The 20603-nt window shown below is 40.0% G+C and overlaps 1 protein-coding gene across 3 annotated transcripts in view; it reads left to right on the top strand.

Moving 5' to 3' along the window:
- Positions 1-373: 373 nt before the first annotated feature.
- LIMS2 (LIM zinc finger domain containing 2) overlaps positions 374-20603 on the top strand; it is a 93503-nt gene continuing 73273 nt past the window's right edge. The window contains exon 1 of one of the 3 annotated variants that reach the window (XM_074214924.1): positions 374-632. Coding sequence is in view for 1 of the 3 variants with exons in the window: in XM_074214923.1 (XP_074071024.1) it covers positions 5409-5419 (11 nt within the window). In the remaining 2 variants the exon portion in view is untranslated. Of the gene's footprint in view, positions 633-5346; positions 5420-20603 lie in introns of those variants that run through there. The other 2 variants (XM_074214923.1, XM_074214925.1) reach the window with 2 other exon arrangements.

Genomic DNA, 20603 nt, shown 5'->3' on the forward strand with positions numbered 1-20603 from the left:
CAACATATGGGGGACAGACATAAATGCCATTCTTATTCATCATGTAATTGTTAAGGATTCACTGAAACTCATGTAAAAATTCCTTAGTATAATCCAACATCTTGAATAATTTGGCAGCATAATCCATTCTAGTAGCAGCTGTCCATGCCTCTGTTGTTGTTTCTCTTCCTAGACTCCACAATCTCTTGTGAATTGAGGGGAATGGTGTCTCACACATACACAACACAGCTAGCAAGGCAGCTCCTCTTGGAGCCACACGATTTCCCTTGTCACCTACGTTGCTGTTCCCAGGGGAGGCTGTCAAGTTCCTTCCTCTGCTTCCTACATCTTTTGCCTAAGAGGGTGTATCTTGGTTCCGTTACTTTGCTCACTGGACTAAACTCCCCAAGAAACTCCTGAAAAGGGAGAAGGTTGCCTAGTTAGCCCTGTAAACTTCAGTAGCTGGGAGTTTCTCCAACTGTTTCTTAATCCTGATCTTCACCCACCATGCCAAAGTGCAGGGTTTGAGAGAAGCTGGGATTTTTCCTTGCAGGAGTTGCTGGCAGTCCTTGTGGAAGGAAGTAGCAGGCGGAGTCCCTTCACCAGGAGCAGCCTGGATCCAAGCTGTGGAAGAAAAGCAGTGTGGAATCTCTGTGAGACATTTAGTTCTATTTGTGGGAAATATATGCCAGCTCTGTGGGGTTTCTTCATGCCTCTGCCTTCAGGTCCTTATCTCACTTTTGCTCTTATGTTTTTCATGCTGTCATTGGAGTGCCATTACTTTGGTTTCTAAATCTGGGGGACTAGAGGAACTGTAGGGTGGAATGTTCTCCCAATTAGGCCATATAATCCTAGGAAACATCATCATCAAGGAGATGGCAAATCAAAGCACTTAGATCTTTTATTCAAAAGTATCTGACAGGAAGCTGATTGAACATAGGTCAGGTTGGTGAGTGTAATATAAAGCAGTTGGTTTTTATTTCATGGGCATAAGTATACATGGAAAGTTGCCTGGGTTATATAGCAAAGAATGTAAGAAAACTTTAGTGTAGTCCTGCTCAGAAGGAGAGAGAAAGAGAGAGAGAGAGAGAGAGAGAGAGAGAGAGAGAGAGAGAGAGAGAGAGAGATTGTTTTTTGTCAGCTAGACAATAAAGGTTGGGTTGAGAATCTTTGTTGATAGTCATAGGTTTTCAAATAAACTGCAGCAAATAAAAGTTTTCAAATCTGTAGAAAATATTTACAATGAATTAGGGACTTTTAACTGAAAGGTAGTGACAATAAGAATTGAAAATATTTGATAGCCCTGCTTGCCTACATGTAGCTTTTTTGACTTTTGTCAAAAGTTTTCATGTCATTGGGAAGCAAAGGAAAAAATACAAAGATTTATTTTCTATGAACAACTGTAAGGTCGCTCCTGTTCACTGCTTTTTGATATAGGTGGGGAAAGGACTCTAGCCTTAGAGATGGGGAGAACCCCTTAGGAAACCATATTCAGTCACAGGGAATTTTTTGAAATGCCTAGATACCAAAAGCTAAACAGTTTTCCACCACCATAGACAGGTAGCTAGTTGTCTCAGGAATGGGCTTTTTTTTTTTTTTGTCCAGAGTCATAACTGACATTTTTAAAAAAAACATACTAAGTCAAACAGCAAGAAAAGTGCCCAGGCATTAGCACCTCAGCAGAGACCCTGGGACACTGTCATGCTGCTCTCCTCAGGAGTTCACCAAGTAACTGTGTACCAACAGAAGAGAAAGAGGGATATTTCATGACTGCTTTTATTCTAATTAATTATTCTTTCTTACCAGGTGCTTAGCTGATTTTTAAAAATAGTTTTTGAAAGATGCAATTTCTATCATTACCCTCCAAATTTTGGGCAAAGCATTGATTACCTTCTCTTAGTTATTTCTCTGTCTCCACACACTCCACATCTTTTTAGGACAGATAAAGCTGTTAAGAACTGATTCAGGGTTTGGCCATCTGTATGGGATGAAGAGAGGCATCCCACAGCATAATGCCAACTACAGAGAAATGGAATAGGGAAAAACACTGGACTTTGGAGACAGAGGACCTGGGTTCAAATATTATCTCTGCTACTTACAACAGGTGTGACTTTGGGCAAGTCACTTTACTGCTCTCTGCCTTTGTTTCCTCATTTTAAAAATGAAAGCATTAGATCAAATGAACAATAAATTCCTTACCATTCTTGAGCCTATGATTTCATGAATAGTTTACTTACATCATCATTTTGATCCCATTGGAGCATGATTAAATATTGATCCAGTGAAATCCAGCAGCCTATATAGAGAAAGCATGGTTTAATTAGGATACTGGATTTGTAGGCAGAAAGACCTGCATTCACACTTTACCTTACATATTTGTTAGTTATATGACTCTGGTCAAATCACTGGCCTTCTATGTAAATCAATTTATCTGTAAAAACAAGGATTTAGACTCAATAATTTCTAAGGTCCTAAATTTGTGATTCTTCTAAGAGAATTTATGTTGCTTTCGTTCATCTTCTGAACAATTGACATTTACAACTTTTGGAAGGTCAGGTACCCTGAATCCTAGCCTAATCATAAGGAAGTCTGATAGTCAAAAAGGGAATAATACTTGAATTTAATTCTCACTAATCCTTTCAAAGATTTTCTTCTCTTCTCTGAGTTATTTATTGTGCCCATTTTGTAAGTTCTTTTTCCTGGCAAGAGTCAAAGGAATTTTCTTTATTGAAGCACTCCCTCTCTAGCCTGTCCTCTGAGGATACCTATTAACACATTCAGGGTGTAATACACAAATCAAAACAAAACCTATCACTGAACTGTCAGTCTGTGTATATCAAGAAAGTGGTAACACTACTAGACAGTGCCCAGTCCCTTTCAATATAACCCAACTTTGATGTAATAAACTACTCAACGATCAGCAATTTCTTTCACCTTGTATGTCACTTGATACCTATGAGATATACCTGTGAGAATGCCCAGGGATACTCTGTCTAGGAAGTCCAATTAACTAATTCCTCCCCTGGTCTATGAGAATTAGGCATAGGGGAAGAAGCAAGTCAAGAATTTCAGTGTCAGATTTTCCTAGGTTAAGCAGAAGCACTTGTGGACCTGTGCTAGTTTAGCATTTCCTGGAAAATGAGGGCAGGGCTTCAAAAGGGTTATGGGACATTTCCCTGAGCAGCAGCTCTCTGTACAGAGAGAACCTTTTGCTTAAGGCTTTCTAAAAATGAAATCAACTACCTTAGAAGATAAGAGTTTCTCATCTCTGGAGGTATAGCATAGTCCAGATGACAATCTGATAACTGATTCTCTGAAACTAAAAGGGTTAGAGTCAATAATAATAATAATAATAATAATAAATAGCTAGTTGGAATTTATATGGTGCCTATTATGTTCCAGATACTGGGCTAAATGCTTTCCAACTATGATCTCATTTAATCTTCAATAACAACTCTGGGAGGTAGGTGCTGCAACTAACCCCAATTTACAGTTGAGGAAAGGGGAAACTGGAGAAAAGAATAGAGTACGCAGCCTGGAGGCAGGAAGATCAGAGTTGATATTCAGCCTCAGACACTGGTTGGGTGTCTCTTAACTCTGCCTCTGTTCCTCATCTGTAAAGTGAAATGGAGAAGAAAAGAAAAAAAGACACTCTAGTGTCTTTGCCAAGAAAACAATAACAGTTAAGGAAACCAAGGCAAACCTAGGCTAAGTGACTTACCCAGGGTCTCACAGCTACTAAGTTTTTGAGGCTGGATTTGAACTTTGGTCCTTCTGAGTCTAGGTACAGAGCTCTATCCACTTTACTTTAAAGACCTCTAAAGATCCAACAAATCTGTAAAAGTCTTACAACCCTCTGATGTTTCAGAGGAAATTAATAAATCGGGCAGAGGAGGTTGAATTAAATAATCTGTGAGATTCCTTCAGGGGCATTGTGAGGCTCAAAAGAGACCATGGATGTGAAGTACTTTACAAATATGTCAGTTTATTATTATTATTATTATTAGTAGTAGTAGTAGTGGTAGTAGTAGTAGTAGTTGTAGCCTCCAGTGACCAGACCCCCATCCAGATGGCTGCACTCCTGCTCAGGCCCTGCATTCTGTTAAATATTTAACAATGGAATTGAGGGGACGAGGGATGGACGTTTGTATCCACTTTAGAGTTTGATCTACGTTATTATGTATCTTTATTTTATTTTATTTCATTTTATTTTATTTTTGCAAGGCAAATGGGGTTAAGTGGCTTGCCCAAGGCCACACAGCTAGGTCATTATTAAGTGTCTGAGACTGGATTTGAACCCAGGTACTCCTGACTCCAAGGCCGGTGCTTTATCCACTGCGCCACCTAGCCGCCCTTATGTATCTTTTTAATTGATCCTTTCTTTTATTTTTTCAATTACACGCTGTGGCAGGATGTGGCGCGGAGGTCTTGGGCCTGGCTCGCAGGGACGGCTGTCCCGGAGCCGGCCCGGCGGCCCCGAGGGCGGCTCCGCGCTGCGCTCCCCGGACTGCGCTCCCCGGGCTCGGCTCTCGAGTGACTTCATGCTCTTTAAAAGGAAAACTATGATCGGAATCCGGGAGGTGGCGAGGGGAGGCCCTGCGGGGAGAGGCCCGGGACTCCGACGCGCCATGGCCCAGTTTAAGGCATCCCAAGAACCCGGAGTGTGCGCGCGCGCCGTGTGTGTGTGTGTGTGTGTGTGTGTGTGTGTGTGTGTGTGTGTGTGTCTGTCTGTGTGTGTCTGTGTGTGTATCTGTGTGTGTGTCTGTGTGTGTGTGTGTGTGTGTATGTCTGTGTGTCTGTGTGTGTGTCTGTACGTGTCTGGTGTGTATCTGTGTGTGTATGTGTCTCTATATGTGTCTGTACGTGTCTGGTGTGTATCTGTGTGTGTGTGTGTATGTGTGTGTCTATATGTGTCTGTACGTGTCCGGTGTGTATCTGTGTGTGTGTGTCTATATGTGTCTGTACGTGTCTGGTGTGTATCTGTGTGTGTGTGTGTGTGTGTGTGTGTGTGTGTCTATATGTGTCTGTACGTGTCTGGTGTGTATCTGTGTGTGTGTGTGTGTGTGTGTGTGTCTATATGTGTCTGTACGTGTCCGGCGTGTATCTGTGTGTGTGACTGTGTACGTTGTCTGTGTGTATGTGTGTCCCTCCGTCCGTCTGTCCCGGCGCTTCGAGGCTGGGCCCATCCACGTAGCCCCGGGTGGGGGGCGCCGGGAGGAGCCGGCTGCGGGGCGGCCCGGGGGGGGCGGGGCGGCCGGGGGCGGGGGCCGGGGGGCCGGGGGGCCGGGGGGCCGGGGGGGCCGGGCTTCCCCTCCCGGGCGGAGCCGCTCTTTCCCTTTTTTGGGCGGCTTCTCTCCGCAGCTGTCGCGGAGCCGGAGGCCGCCCGGTTCAGCCCAGCCGGCCCGGGGCCTGGCCGGGGAGCAGCGACCATGACGGGGAGGTAACGTGGCCCCGGGGGGCGCCCGGGCCTGGGAGGGGAGAACCTGAGAGCGGCCGAAGGATGGGGATCCGCGGTCTGTCTGGGATGAGACCGGGAGGGGGGAGCCGGGACGTGGGCGCGGGAGGGAAGCCAGCCCGGGTCAGGGTCGTCAGGGGGGTCTGGCTGTCGGGCTGCCTCAGCGCCCCCCAGGAGCTGGGGTCCGGGGGGAGTGCAGGGGAGCTTCCCCGCCCCCAGGCTCCGGTCCTCCTGTCAGCCGCCGGAGCCCGGACTGCTGAGAACCAGAGGGAACTTGGAAACTCTTTTGCTCCCCCCCCCCCCTCCCCCGGCCCCCGTCGGGGGTCTGGGGTGGGACGGAGCCTCGGGTTAGGCAGGGTTAAGTAGACCTGGGCTTGAGTCAAGCCTTGACCACTGACCAAGCTGGCAAGCCTGGCAAGCCATCACTTCTCCCTCTGCGAAGGGTGGTTAAGCTTGCCTGACTTCGAGGGTCAACTGAGTCAATGCACTCAAAAGGCCTCTGGAAAGTATTACTCTTTAGAAAACATCCAGCTTATTCTTAACCTTGGATCCCAGAACTAGTGGCTTGACTGAAGCGAGTTGGGTGGGGCGGCGCAGCCCTGCGCTCCCCGCCTCTGGGTCTGGCTGCCTGGCTCCTGGAGACTCCCCGGGAATTGCCACTGGCAGAGAGGAAGAGACAGGGCTGAAGACCTGGGTGTGAGTTCCAGCCCTGCAGCTTACAGCCTGTGTTTGGATAAGTCGTCTTTCTCATCTGTGAAATGAAGAGACGACTTGAATCAGGGAGATCTGGGTCCAGATTCCATCTCCGTGTCATTTAACTTCTTGGACACTCAAATTCTCTCCTCTGTGACAAGAAGGGATCTGTGATCCTATGAATTTTTCTTCCAGTGTGCAGCTTGAAAGGGCTAGAGCAGTACCTAGAACTCAGATCCTCTGCCTCCTAGTCTCCATGCTACTGAGTAGGTAAATGAGAGGTCAACGGTATTTGTTTTATTCCTTTGGGGGAATTGAGGCAGATTGCTGTTACCGTTTGAGTTCTAGTGATAGGCTTAATAATTGTAATGATGAAGATATTTGTTCCAGTCCCAATTTAGTCATATAATTAATTTGCTTGAGGCTGAGAAAAGGGTAATGGATGAGAAAGTCTATGAACAGACATATCACTATCAAGGGAGAAGCTAAAAGGCTTCACAAAGGTCAATAGATTTAAGCTTATTTGTTCAAAAATTTTGAAAAGATCGGGGCCATCATTGCCTTGGAGAGTTATGCTTCAGTGATTATGTGGGGCCCTGTCCTTGTGTTTTATTATAGCTGGGAGAACCCTGGGTAGAATTACAACCTCATTATTTAACAAGTTCCATTCTTTGAATGTAATTTTTGCTTCTCTCACCACAAATCTTCCCTTTCCTGGCCTCTGTTCTGTAACTGTCTGCCATCCAAGCTCAGCTAACTTTTGGACATGTCCTTGGCCTCTCTCTTTCTGCTGAGTTGTGAGATAGTATTGGAATAACAGCCATAGCTCCCCTGTGACCTGGACTCTTCCTTCTTTGGTTATATTGAGGGAGTAGCAATAGAAGCTGATAGCACTTGGACCTCCAACTCCTTGACTTGAAAGCCTGCTCTCTATACATTGCACCACACTGCTTTAACTGAGGCTTCAGTAAAATCAGGATGTACCATTAGATCCAAAGAGCCTTAAATGATAACTCTTTGAATCAGGTGCTTCCCTATACTTTTTTTTCAACTCTCACAGATCCTTCTTTCTGAAGTTTGGGGAGAATCCTAATGAAGAGGGTAGTTGCTCCTGGTGCTTCTTAACTTGTAGAATTCTGGGACTTTACTGTTAGGATTCTCCCTTACCTATACCTTCTTTGTAATCAGAATCATTTCTGGTAATAAAAATACTGAAATAAATTGTTTGGGTTTTTTTTTTTTTTTAGTTTTAGTTTTAATCAAAGCATCAAAAATGAAGGGGAAGAGGGGTGGCTAGGTGGTGTAGTGGATAAAGCACCGGCCCTGGAGTCAGGAATACCTGGGTTCAAATCTGGTCTCAGGCATTTAATAATTACCTAGCTGTGTGGCCTTGGGCAAGCCACTTAACCCCGTTTGCCTTGCAAAAACCTAAACAAAAAAAAAAAATGAAGGGGAAGAAAAGATGCACTTTCCAGTCAGGAAGAAGGCAAACTGTTACTTGGACATATTTATTGGTCACTTTTTTCTAATAACATAGTCATCAAGATCATCAAATGTTTTTTGGACAGTGACTAGTAGTCATATACTGGGCTAGATCCAGAGAAGAATAGGACACCACCCCTGTCCTTGAGGAGAATAACATCTCTGTATTGGGTAGATAAATGACTATACAAAATATAATATACTATGGGATCAGAGTACTAGGGGAATTAAATGAAAGAAGTGATCTTCAAGTGAAGTTTTGTGGATAAAGTGGAATTTGAACTGGATAAGTTGGATTGATTAAACAGTAAGGAAATAGTTTGGAAGTCATAAAGGAATGAGTTCTACTTATTCAGTAGGTGGCACTCTCCTCTCTAAAGCAATCACACCCTTCAATTCTGTTGACATTTCATTGTTGACTACCTTCCCTAGTAATCTGGCAAATGTATATGACTAATTGGTCATAAGAGGGACTTTGTATGGATGGAACCATTATCACCAGGGGAAAAATAGTAGTTAAGGGCCCTACTGCAGGATAGACAAGGAAACTTTGAAAGGAAAAAGGAATGTCTTGTAGTATAGGGAATGGGGCCTCACCTTTCTTTCCCAGCTGCCATGAATATGAGGAAGCTGCACATTTTCCAAGTGTACCTGGGAATGATGTTGAATCACATTCTCTTCACTTCCTGGCACAGAAAAGAATACTGGCTCAGTGGACCTGAGTCCTGTTTCTAAGTCATTTGAACTCCCTAGATCTTAGTCTTATCCATTGAAGGATAAGTGAATTCTGAGAAGTCACTTTATCATAAAGACATAAGACATTACTAATCCATATTCTAGGCACTTTCACTGACTCTCCCCTATGTTTGAAATGTCTCTTCATCCCTGCCCTCTGGTTTCAAGTCCAAGCTAAAATCTCATCTTAAAGAAGCATTTCCTCAACCCCTTAATGCTAGTGCCTTCTTTCTAAGATCATCTCCCATTTGCCCTGTGCAAATTTTGTTTATACATGCTTTTTTGCATGATCTTCCACTCTGAGAGCAGGGACCGTCTTTTGCCTTACTTTGTATCTCTAGGGTTTAGCATAATGACTAGCATATAGTAAGCTGTAGGACTAAATTTTAAGACTACCCCAGGGACTAAGCTGTTTCAGCTGACTCAGTGAAGTTAAAATTCACTAGACAAATAAAATAGATAGCAGGATGAAAATTTTTGTTTTCATTCAAAATTACTATATCTGTTTATAAAAATTTGTTTTTAAAGTGTACTTGCTCAGACTGAGCAGATGAACCTGTTTTCAAGATGCCTACTTTCTTTTGTTTTCGATCTTAACCTTCCTAGAAAATGAGGTCATTTATCTTGAGTTCCATCTTCTCATCGATTCATTACCTGCATTCTTTATTCATTTGTTCCAGTCTCTGAGGAAGAGGTGACTCTTTTGCAAAGGCCATATCTGTTACTTGTTCCCCAGTCCCATTCCATCTCACTTCCTGCCCCCTCAGTTATTATTCTCTCATCTTCAATTTCATTTCCATGCAATATAACACTCATGTATTAAATACCTACTATATTTAAGGCACTAAAATACTTAATTGGAATAAAAAGACAAAAATTCAAAAAGTTCCTGCGCTCAGGGAGTTTATATTCTTTATTCTGTTAATTTCTCCTCATCCATTGGCTCCACTGCTGATGCCAACAAACTTGCCCAGCTCTCTTTCCCCTTTAAAAAACCTTTACTTTATCTTTCCATCCCCTCCAGCTGTCATCCTGTGTTACTCTTCTCTTTCACAACCAAACTCCTAGAAAACGTTTACATTTCTTGCCTCTGCTTCTCTCCTACTGCTTTCTTATTATCTGGTTTCAAATTTCACTCAATCGAAACTGCTTTCCTTAAGTTTATCAATACTTGTTCTTGATCTCTTCTATGGCTTTTGATATTGTTGACCTTTCTCTTCTGGATACAGTGCTCTCTTTTCCCTTGGCATATACTCTACTTTGTTTCTTAGTTGTCTTTCTACTTGTCTGACCCTATTCTTGGTCTGTTTTGCTAGATCATCATCCATCTCCCATCAGAAGATTAGAATTTCCCAAGGCTCTCTCCTGGGAGATGATGATCTTCTCTTTACATACCCCATCCCTTGCTGACTTTATCAACTCCCAGGGAGATACATTACATTTTTAGGTGGTTTAATATGAATCTATATATATATATATATTCAGTCTTAATCTCTCTCTCCTGAATTCCAGGAGAATTTCCTTTCCTACTTCCTTCTTCCCCCTCATTCTTTCCTTCTCTTCTTTCTTCCCTTCCTTCCTCCTTCCTTGACCAGCTTTGTTTCCAACAGCGGCCAGTTTGCTCCTTCTTATTCCTGCCACCCCCCCCCACACACACACACACACAAAGCTCCTCGGAATTTACCTGGCTCTTGACTCACTGAATGACACCTCAGGCTTTCTACAGCTCAGAATTCCTCATGAGGCTCAAATGATGACTAGCCTCAATCTGTCCAGTAGCAAGGTTGATAGTTATTCAATACCAGGTGGACTTCCACACTGTTGCTCATTTATACAGGCTGCCTCTCTTGTTTTGTTGACATTTTCTCCTCATTTCTACCCCCTTGGAATTCCTGGCATCCTTCAAGGTTCAACTCAGGTGTAGTTTTCAACTGGAAGTCTTTCCTGTTACCCCAGGAGTGCTCCCTTCCTTTTTAAATTTTTTTTTATTTGCTTTTGAGTATATTATAAACTGTTTCACCTTCCAGATGAATGTAATGGTTCCCTTGGGAAAAGATGAATTTTTTTCCCCCCTTGGGGTTCCTAGAATTTAATATAGTATCTTGCCCAGAATAGGGGCTTAAATAATTTTCGATTTTACTGCTGAAGCATGGTGACCTCAAGACATTTCCATAAAATTCATGTTATGATGTTGGTTCCTTCAAAATACCATCTCCTTCCCATGGCTCTCATTACCTCTAAAGAGATGTGTCCTTGTCCTTTGACTTTTTGTGGAATTGAACTTGGGAACCCTTGTCCTTCCCTGCCCCTCTTCTTTCTTTGCTAATTTTTAAGCTCTTGTGATTTCTAACCTCTGTCTTGAAATGTAGTCTCTTTATCCTGATGTCCCATGGCTTTCTTGGAATATGCTGCGTCTTATTGCTTATTTTCTTTCTTCCTAAATTCTGTAGGGCCCGCCATATTTTGGTGCTTATTTCTGGCACCTATCTTCCCTTTCTCCTGTCCTTGCTGATACACATTCTGAAACACAAATGTATACTTTCTAGGGTTGGTTCACAAGAGAAAGAATAGCCCATAGAACTAGGGTTTTAGGTAATTGAAAGTGTGTATAAATGAAATTGACTTCCACAAATTTGATGGTACACAAACTTTTATAAAAGTGGAAGTCTTCTGGACCTAGCTTGGTTCATGATTGAAAAAAAAATTTATGTTGTATCCTGTGTTTTAGGCACAAGTCTGCCAAAGATGATTTTATTTAAGTTATCATTATCTTATTGCCATCTCTAGCTTAGGGAGAGGGGTATCAAAATGGAATAGTCTCTCTTATGGCCTCTTACATGTCTCAAGGCCATTTGAGTTTAACGTTGATAGGAATCTTGAACAAGGAATAGATTAAAATATGTTGAAATAAATTTTGGGGTTGGCATTTTGGTATAATAGTCACTATTTTACTAAAACTACTGGAATTTCTGGATTCCTTCTTTGACCTCTCTTTTCAAGGACCCAGAGGCCCTCCTGCTAGTGATTATTATCTTAATCCTTGAATGTTAGGAGGACACTTCCCTTTGGTGGATTATGGTGCCAATCTGGTTGGGGATTGGGGAGGAAGAAGAAATCCTATCTGAACAAGAGTCAAATTTTCTCTATCCTTGTTACTTTTTCCTGGGATATTAGCATTTTTGAAAGAGCTTTTGGCTAGAGAAAATATTTATTAATAATTTCAGCTGAATTAAACTGAATATAACTGAACCCCATGCTCTTTTGTACTGTTTCTTTGTCTCCCAAACAAGAATGATCTCTCACTCTAGTACCTCACAATCCTTCACTGAGTTGGGATTGACTCACTTGGGTACTCTGGATCAAGTTCATTCATTGGTTTACAATCCTACCCTAAAGACAATCTAAAAAGATATTGTATTTTCCCCAGTTCCATAGAAGAAGAAATAATTTTTTCTGTCTTTAATATTTATTCTCATTTTATACAAATAATATTTTTATATATTAATAAAATATTCTTGTTTAAGAGATAATTTAATCAATAATTTTAATCCATATGGTTCACATTCAAAGTTCATTAACCCCACTCTCATATTTCTCACAAACAATAATAGTTAACATTAATATAGCTCTTATAATACCTCAGACACTGTGTTAAGCACTTTGCATTATAATCTCATTTGATCCTCACAACAATCATTGGAGGTAAGTGCTGTTATAACCACCCATTTTACTGATGAGGAAACAGAGGCAAACAGATATTAAGTAACTTGCCCAGGGTCACAAAGCTAGAAGTGTCGGAGTTTGGATTTGACTCTGGGACAAGTGATATATCCACTAGCTGCTGCAAACTTATACCTAAAGTGATGCCTTTGTTTTAACATCATTGTTCATTTCCAGAAATATTCCTTTTCTCATCCCCTACCCCAGAAAGCCTTTCCTTATCATAAAGTTTAAAATGAAGAGAGGGGGAATATCCAATTCATCAAAATTAATCAATACATCAATTTAGTTAATGGGAAGATATACAATATTCTACCCTCATAGTTCCCTCACCTTTACAATGAATAGTGGGAGGTTTGTTTTCTCTCTCTTCTCTAGGCTCAAGCCTAGTCATTATAAAACATTTTATTTTATTGTTCTTTTAGTTTACATTTTAGCAATCATTGTTTATATTGTTTTTCTGGTTCTTACTTCATTCACCTGTCATTTTATTTAAGTCTTCTCACGTTTCTCTGAATTCTTCATGGTCATCATTTCTTTTGGCATAGTAATATTCCATTCTATCCAAGTGCCACAGTTTGGTTAGCCATTCTCCAGATAATAGTCACCAACTTTGTTTCTTGTTTTTTTGACCAAAAAAAAAGAAGTTGCATATTTATTACAATAATGATCTCTAAATTGGTTTGGCAGAAGTTCCTTGTAGTTTGTGGTTTAGGTCAAAGAGACTGTCAAGGAAAAATTTATTAATTAACATAAGCATAGTAGCTTAGAGAGTGTGAAAATCCAAAGGAATAGAGAGCCATCCTATTTTGAAATTCTTTCACCCAAGCCATTCCCACTATCACTTTATAGTATTCCCAAAAGGAAAAATTCAACACTAAGATAAAATATAGTATAGCAGCCTTTCTGGGTTCACTCTCCCAACTCCCCCTCCTGAAGTGATGTTGGGTCCCCAGAGAAATGGGTTACCACTGTTTAGCACAGTGCCTGGGACATAGTTAATAAAATGCTTAATAAATTATTTATTGATTGATTGTGGCTAACTTCAATGTCCTTGGGGTATGGGATGGTTTCCATTACTTGTGCTTACAAGCCTTTATCTAGTATATTCTTGTATCATTTATCATGTTTGCCATTAATTCTTCTTTTCCCATCCATTCATTTGTGTTTTTCCTGTTGCCTAAAACACTAACTTTATACCCTATTTCCTATCCATCCTTTAAGGACCATCTCAAAGTCCAACAACTCCACTAAAACCTTTATTGAATATGGTAGTTCTCTGAACTCCTAAATCACTTACAGTTCATATCACATAATTTAGCCCTTCATTATTTTATAATTGTTTCCTGTACTTTAATCCCATTTCCTAGCTAGACTGAGAACAGGGTCCCAAAATATGTTTCATTCTACATAGAAGGGAAACCTACTGAAAATATTGAATTTTCCTAATGGAACCTCTGTACATATTGCATGGGGCTGCAGAGCTTCTTGGAAAACACTGCCCTATTAACAATACACACTTGTTATATAAAGGCATCTCCTGCTACAGCACAAACTCTATTTAGAGTTCAAAATCCAGCTTTGGCATTTTTCTTGAGCAAAACACTTAGCTTATCTAGGACTCAGTTTTCTTATATGTAAAATGAATTAGTTAGACTAGATGATTTCTAAAGGTCATTCTAAGTTTTAATACTATATATCTAGTCTGTGTGTGTGTGGGGGGGTATATATACATTGTGTTCCTATAACTCAAATTATACAAGGTGAGTCAGAAGTAATTCCCCAGAGTTTGAGAGACTAATGGTGAACTTTGTAATCTTAGAGCTCACTACAGTTATATAGTTCATGCCCAGGGGAAAGCCAGACTGAACAAATCCTAACCTAGACTCTAGATGTTCAGCTAGGGCTGGAAAAACCTTGGGGGTTGACTCTTGGACTGCATTCCATGGTATATGATGCTTTTTCTCTGTACAAACATTCCACAGTGTTGGGTCATACTGGGGTACTAAAACACCTAGCTATTTCTATGGTGGGTGGTCTGTTTCTTTTCTACTCTAAATTCATATCCTCAAAAAGTTGGTAAAGCATATTAAAGTATGGAGGGAATGAATGATTTAGAAATATAAAAAAATAATGTAGAGAAGGTCATTTCCCAGTAACTTCAGTGGCTATGAGAAGTTGGGAGTGGGGACTTGGGGTAAGGATAGAGAAAGAACTATGTAACAGTTGACTATTAGTATTTTATAGATTTTAACATAAAAAAAATGGCTTTTGCTTGGTCCCAGAAGGCAAAACTAAGAGAAGTGGGTGCAAATGGTTCAATGATTAGAGTTATACAAAAGTGGAATTACCAGTTACTGAGTTCTTGTCAATGAAAGTCTACTGTCAATGAAAGTTAGTTATGACCACTTTTGAGGGAAATGGCGAAGAGAGAGTTCCTTTTCAGACAGCAGTTGGATTAGGCAATTTCTAAGTTCCTTTATGACTGAGATTCTATGATTCAATCATATGATGATATCCCAGTCAGTATCTTCAGATAGTAATGTAGTAATAGAACTTGTGTATGCTTCTAATTTATTTTGCATTGGGCTTCACACTATTTGAATTACAGAATTTTCTTTGAAATTGATAATGTCATTGTAAATATAATCAGGGACTAAGATTAGAACAACTCAGGGATGTCCCTTATATATCTTCTAGAATATTGGTCTTGATAGAGGGAACAGGGGCCCTGGGGAAGAATAGGGAACCCCTGGAAATTTGACCTTCAGAACTATATAATCAACCAATCAGAGGATGAGAAGAAGAGGCAACTTACTTTCTGGGTTGACTCTAATTCTGTGTCCCACAGAATTATACCTTTTCTTTAGTCATTTCTGCTCCACTCCCCTGCTCTATCTCTTAGTGGTACAAATTCCCAATTTACTCCTTTTTGAGCTCACCTCTTAGGGCAGTTGCAATCTAACCCAAACCTACAATATCAGCTATGCAGTTTACTGACCAGGAAAAAAATTAACCATAGGAATACACCATCAAAATAGTTTAAAGAATGATGAGTTTCTAGATTCTGGAGAATATGGAAATATTCTGAAGTGAATAACTTTGCCATTTAAAAAGAAGGAGTGCCTGCAGCTGTTTCTTCTCTTTATTTCTGAGCAGCTGGAGAAAAACACATCACAGTACTGACAGGGTCTACTAAGGAATCATGTCATACCAACTGGGCTCTCAATGTACCGTGGCAAAACCTTTATTTTTTCTTTGATTCATTTTCTGTCCAACCCCTTCAGAGTCAATCTTCCAAGTCATCTCTCCTCTATCCCTGGATAGCTTTTTCACCCCCAAGCACTCTTGGCAGATATCTACACTTCTTACATGACTGAGAAAATAAGGTCATCCAGTATTAACTTGGTCATTTCTCCTACTTCCTATCTCAAAAACACTTTCTTCACCTCACCTCATTTTACTTCTGTCTCTGAAGTAAAGATGGCCCCTTCTTACAAAGGCTTCTGGAGGCAGGGATTGCCTTCCTCCTGAGATGACCTTCCATCCACACTGGATATATCTTCCACGTGGCATGACTCCGCCATAGCAGATGATATGTTTTTGTTTTTCTTAATGCTCAGTCCATTCCTGTTGTATATTAGGTGATGAAGTGAATAGAGCACTGGCACTGAAGTCAGGAAGACCTGAGTTCAAATCCAACTTCCACCACTTATTAGCTATATACACTTAACCTCTGTGTACCTCAGTTTCTTTAACTGTAAAATGAAGATTTGTATAGCCCCTACCTTGAAGGGTTGTTGTGAAGATCAAATGAGATATTTTAAAAGTACTTAACTCAGTTCCTAGTACAGTTCCTAATGCCTATTAAAATGACTGACTTATTGATGATCCTGAATTCCATCTCATCCAGAAGTTTGCTTCATGTTATCCTCACATTTCATTATTGTCTGTGTAGCAATACACTTGACAGTTTTTTTTACAGAGATGTTGGTACTTAGTGTTTGTTAATCCCTTATTAATAATCATTAAAAAGAGTATTACTGTGCTGGACCTGGAGTCAGGAAGACTCATCTTTCTGAATTCAAATTTGGTCTCAGACACTTATTAGCTGTGTGACCCTGAGCAAGTCACTTGACCCTGTTTGCTTCAGTTTCCTCATCTGTTAAATGAACTGGAGAATGAAATGGCAATCCACTCTAGTATATTTGCCAAGAAAACCCCAAATGGGATCATAAAGAGTCTGGCATGATTGAAATGATTAAACCACAAAAGTAATGTATAATTGTAATGAGACATGTTGCATGTCACTACTCCTTACTATCAGGGCTTGTTTACTATAGAGGCAGGAGAAACAACATTGGGTTACATTAAACATCTGTGCTAATCCTTTGGGCATAATCAGGGTGCTGCCATTTCCTAGAGATCCATTGTTCTGAGGAGGAAATTCTGCTATAGACCGTGTGGTCAGACACTTCTGGAAGTCTGCTCCTCCTTGTGGACATGAATTTTCCTGGGTTTGTTATTGTATTTCTCCTTGTTTTTCTCTTCTAAAACAAATGAACCTTCTAACTGAGCAGCTTACATGTAGGTGGAATAAATATTTACTAGCTTGAATGAGACTTTCATTTCAGATGACTGGTATCTAACTGGAAAGATTTTCTTTTTCTTTTGTTTTTTTTTTTTTTTAGTTCTTTGACCTTTCTCATTGACCTAACTCAATTTTCATATATCATTGCAGTGTGATAGTAACTGAATTTAAGTGAGGAATAGAAGGGCTGCTAGATATTACATTATTAGGCTATAAGACCAGGGACAAATTTCATTTAAATTTTGTCTCTTTCCTGGTACCCAGGACAATGGTCAATATACAGTAGGTGCTTAATTGATGTTTATTGATACTTAGTGTTTGTTGAGTAGATTATGATAATAATATAAATTTATTTACTTTATAGATCCTCGCATAATCCTTTCTATTTGATGTTGAGTTAGAGTACTTGGAAATGTAGCAGTAGCATCATAGAGTGCAAAGAGTATTGATTTTGAATCCACAACCAGGTCTGAATTCCCGCTTCACAACTTATCATTTTGTGACCTTGGGCAAGTTACTTCCCACCTCTGATTGGGTCTCAGTTTCTTCATCTATAAAATGAGAGAATTAGACTGGATGATTTCTAAGTTCCCTTCCAGTTCAGATCCTACATTGGTGTGACTCTTGTTATGTAAAGAATCACAGGACTTAGCACTGGATAGATGTAAAGAATCATAGGACTTGGCAAGGGATAGATAAAGAGCATAGGACTTAGTCACCTAGGCTGAATCCTTCCTTGTCTTATGATTTCCTGATAAAAATAAGGACAAGATGGGGAAGTGACTTGCCCAAGATCACATTTATGAGTTAGGAGTAGGTTCTAAGACTAGAAGATTAGATTTCTTGGCTTCCAGCTTTGCTGCTCTTTTATTCCCTGTTTATTTTCTTTTGAATTAGACTTGAGACCTAGTCAATGTGTGTGTGAGGCTCCTGTAGAGGCTCAGAACAGAGATCAGAATGGTTTCTCTTAGATTTGTAGTCTTACAGTGGTGTCTGTCTTCTACTCCTGGGAAGAGCTGGAACTCACAACTAGGATAGTTGTTACAAGAGACTGGAATCTAGTTCTTCCTAACTCTGAGGATAGTGCTTTGTCTACTCTGTCCAGGTTGTCTCTTCTTCAGTGTCCTTTCATCTGTAACAGGACTGACTATATGCTAAAGGAGGGGCTCATAAGGGGCTCCCTTTAAGCCAGCAGTTAACCAAGATCCTCCCTCTCTCCATCTCGGTCTCTCTCTGTCCCCTTCACCTAAAGATGTGCTAGTAATTGATTACCAACAGACTCTCTGAAAATACAGGTCACACTTGAAAGTTTAACTTGCTTTATTAGTATTTCTCAAGTTCTTGACTTTTAGCATCTGATTTCTGAGGTGTAAATGTTCACACTGAAAATTTAACTATCAGCACCACTCTGCTTGTTCCTACCCTTCTTCTGTTGGTCAATTTTGCTTCTTAATCTCCTTTACTGATTCATCTATGACCACATGTGTTCTCAAGGCTGTGTCCCAGGCTCTCTTTTCTTTTCCTTTTATAGTATTCATTTGATGATCTCATCGGCTCCTCTTTAATGATTATTGAATTCTAATTTAATTGCAATGCTAATTTAATTAGCATCTTTGGGCAAGATGATTCCTCTTTTTCTCTCTGTCAGTCTGTCTGTCTTTTCCTAGTCCTCCTGAGCTTTAGTCCCATATCACCAAATGCCTTTTGGACATCTCAAACTAGATAAATATCCTGTGGGAATCCCAAATTTTCTCCCAAATCCCTTACTCTTTGGTGGATCACCACTCTCCTAGTCACTATGACTGACAAAATAGGTAATCTCCTTGATTTCTCACTTTCATTCACCTCACATATTCAATCTGTTGCCAAATATGGTCATTTTTACCTTCACAAAATTAGATTTGATTCATAATCATTAGATTTTGAACTTCTTTTCGTTTATATCCCCAACACTTTAAAACAGTGCTTGACCAATGGTAAGACTGAATAATTACTTTTTGATCTGACAACTGTCATATGCACCCTCTTCTCACTATGTATAGAGACATGACCCTAACTCAGACCCTCATTTCCTTTCACCTGGGCTGCTATTGAATTAGCTTTCTTTTTATTATTATTCATCAAATATTTACTAATTGCATGTAAAGAAATAAGCATTCATATTTTTAAAAAATTGAGTTCCAAATTCTTTCTCTTTCCTTGAAGAGGCAAGTTATATGAAGTTTTGCCAATATTTTCATATTAACTTTCTAACTAGCCTACTGGTCTTCAGCATCTCCTAATTCTAATCTATCTTCCACTCAGTTATCAAAGTGATTTTTCTAAAGTACAGGTCTATAAAACCATTCATACCCTTTGACCAAACAATACTACTACTGGGTCTATATCCTAAAGTGATTTAAAAAAAAACAAAAAAGGAAAAGGACCTATAAGAACAAAAATACTTATAGCAGTTTTTTAGAGGTGGTAAGAACTGAAAGTTGAGGGGATTCCATCAATTGGGAGGTGACTGAATAAGCTGTATATGATAATGTGATGGAGTACTATTGTGCTAAAAGAAATGATGAGTAGGATGCTCTCAGAAAAACCTAGAAAGACTTACATGAACTGATACAAAGTAAAATGAGCAGAACCATTGTTCACATTAATAGCAGGATTGTATGAAGATCAACTGTGAATGATTTGGCTATTCTCAGCAGTACAATGATCTAAGACAAATAATTCTGAAGGATTCATGAAAAAGTTTGCTCTCCATCTTCAGAAGAACTGGTGAAGTCTGAATGTAAATTGAAGCATATTTTTTCTTTAATTTCCTATTTTTGTATGTATTTTCTTTCACAGCATGGCCTACATGGAAATTGTGTTTTACATGAGTACACTTATACAACTTAGGTCTAGTTGCTTGTCTTCTCAATGAGTCAGGGATGGGAAAGAGGGAGAGAGAGAGAGAGAGAGAGAGAGAGAGAGAGAGATAGCAATTCAAAATTTCTGAAAAAATATATTAAAATTTTTACATGTAATTGGGGAAAAATAAAGAATTGAATTAAATTAAAGTACAGGTCTGGCCATATCTCATCCATCAGTAAATGTCAGTGATTTTTTTATTACCTCCAGGATCAACTATGAAGTCCTCCATTTGACTTTTAAAATTCTTTACAACCTGTTTCCTGCCCACCTTTCCTATCTTCTTATACTTTATTCTCTTCCCAGCCCCCTAAACTCCATCCACATTGGTCTAGTTGCTGTCCTCACTCATAGTACAAGGTCTAGAATTCTCTCCCTCCTCACCGCTTCTTCATGGCTTCCCAGGCTTCCTTCAAAACAGTTCAAACTCTACCTTCTGCTGGAGGCTTTTCTCAGTTTTCCCAACGGCTAGTGCCTTTCTCTCTAGGTTACTCTCCATTTATTCTGCTTATATATTATGTGTAATTAATGACTTGTAGGCTCTTCTCTTAAAATGTAAGTTCTCACAAGATGGGGGATGTCTTTGCCATTCTTTGGCACCTCAGCACTTGGCGAAGGGTGAGCACTTAAGTGCTTGTAGACTGGTTGACTACTGCATACCTTTCCCATTAACTCTGGGAATTTCCTATTTACTCAAGAGTGTTTTTTTTAATACTGTTATTCCCAGAAGTAGTGATTGCCAAAGCAAGGTCACAAGTGGTCAGTGGTAGATAATCCCCATAACACTGAACTAAATGTGAGATGTAAACATTTTTGCTGGTAAAATTATGCAGTTGATGAGGTCTATTTTAACACTCCCCAATTAAAAAAAATAGTCTCATTCCTGTAAGGCACTGATCTCTGTTTGCTTTCTGGGGGAAACATGTGAGTTGATAAACTAATTCACACAGCTGTGTTAATAATTAATGAGGATGGGGCAGCTAGGTGGCACTGTGAATGGTGTGCCAGTCCTGGAGTCAGGAGGACCTGAGTTCAAATGAGTCT

Source organism: Macrotis lagotis, chromosome 1 (genome assembly GCF_037893015.1).
Source record: "Macrotis lagotis isolate mMagLag1 chromosome 1, bilby.v1.9.chrom.fasta, whole genome shotgun sequence".
Lineage (NCBI taxonomy): Eukaryota > Metazoa > Chordata > Mammalia > Peramelemorphia > Peramelidae > Macrotis > Macrotis lagotis.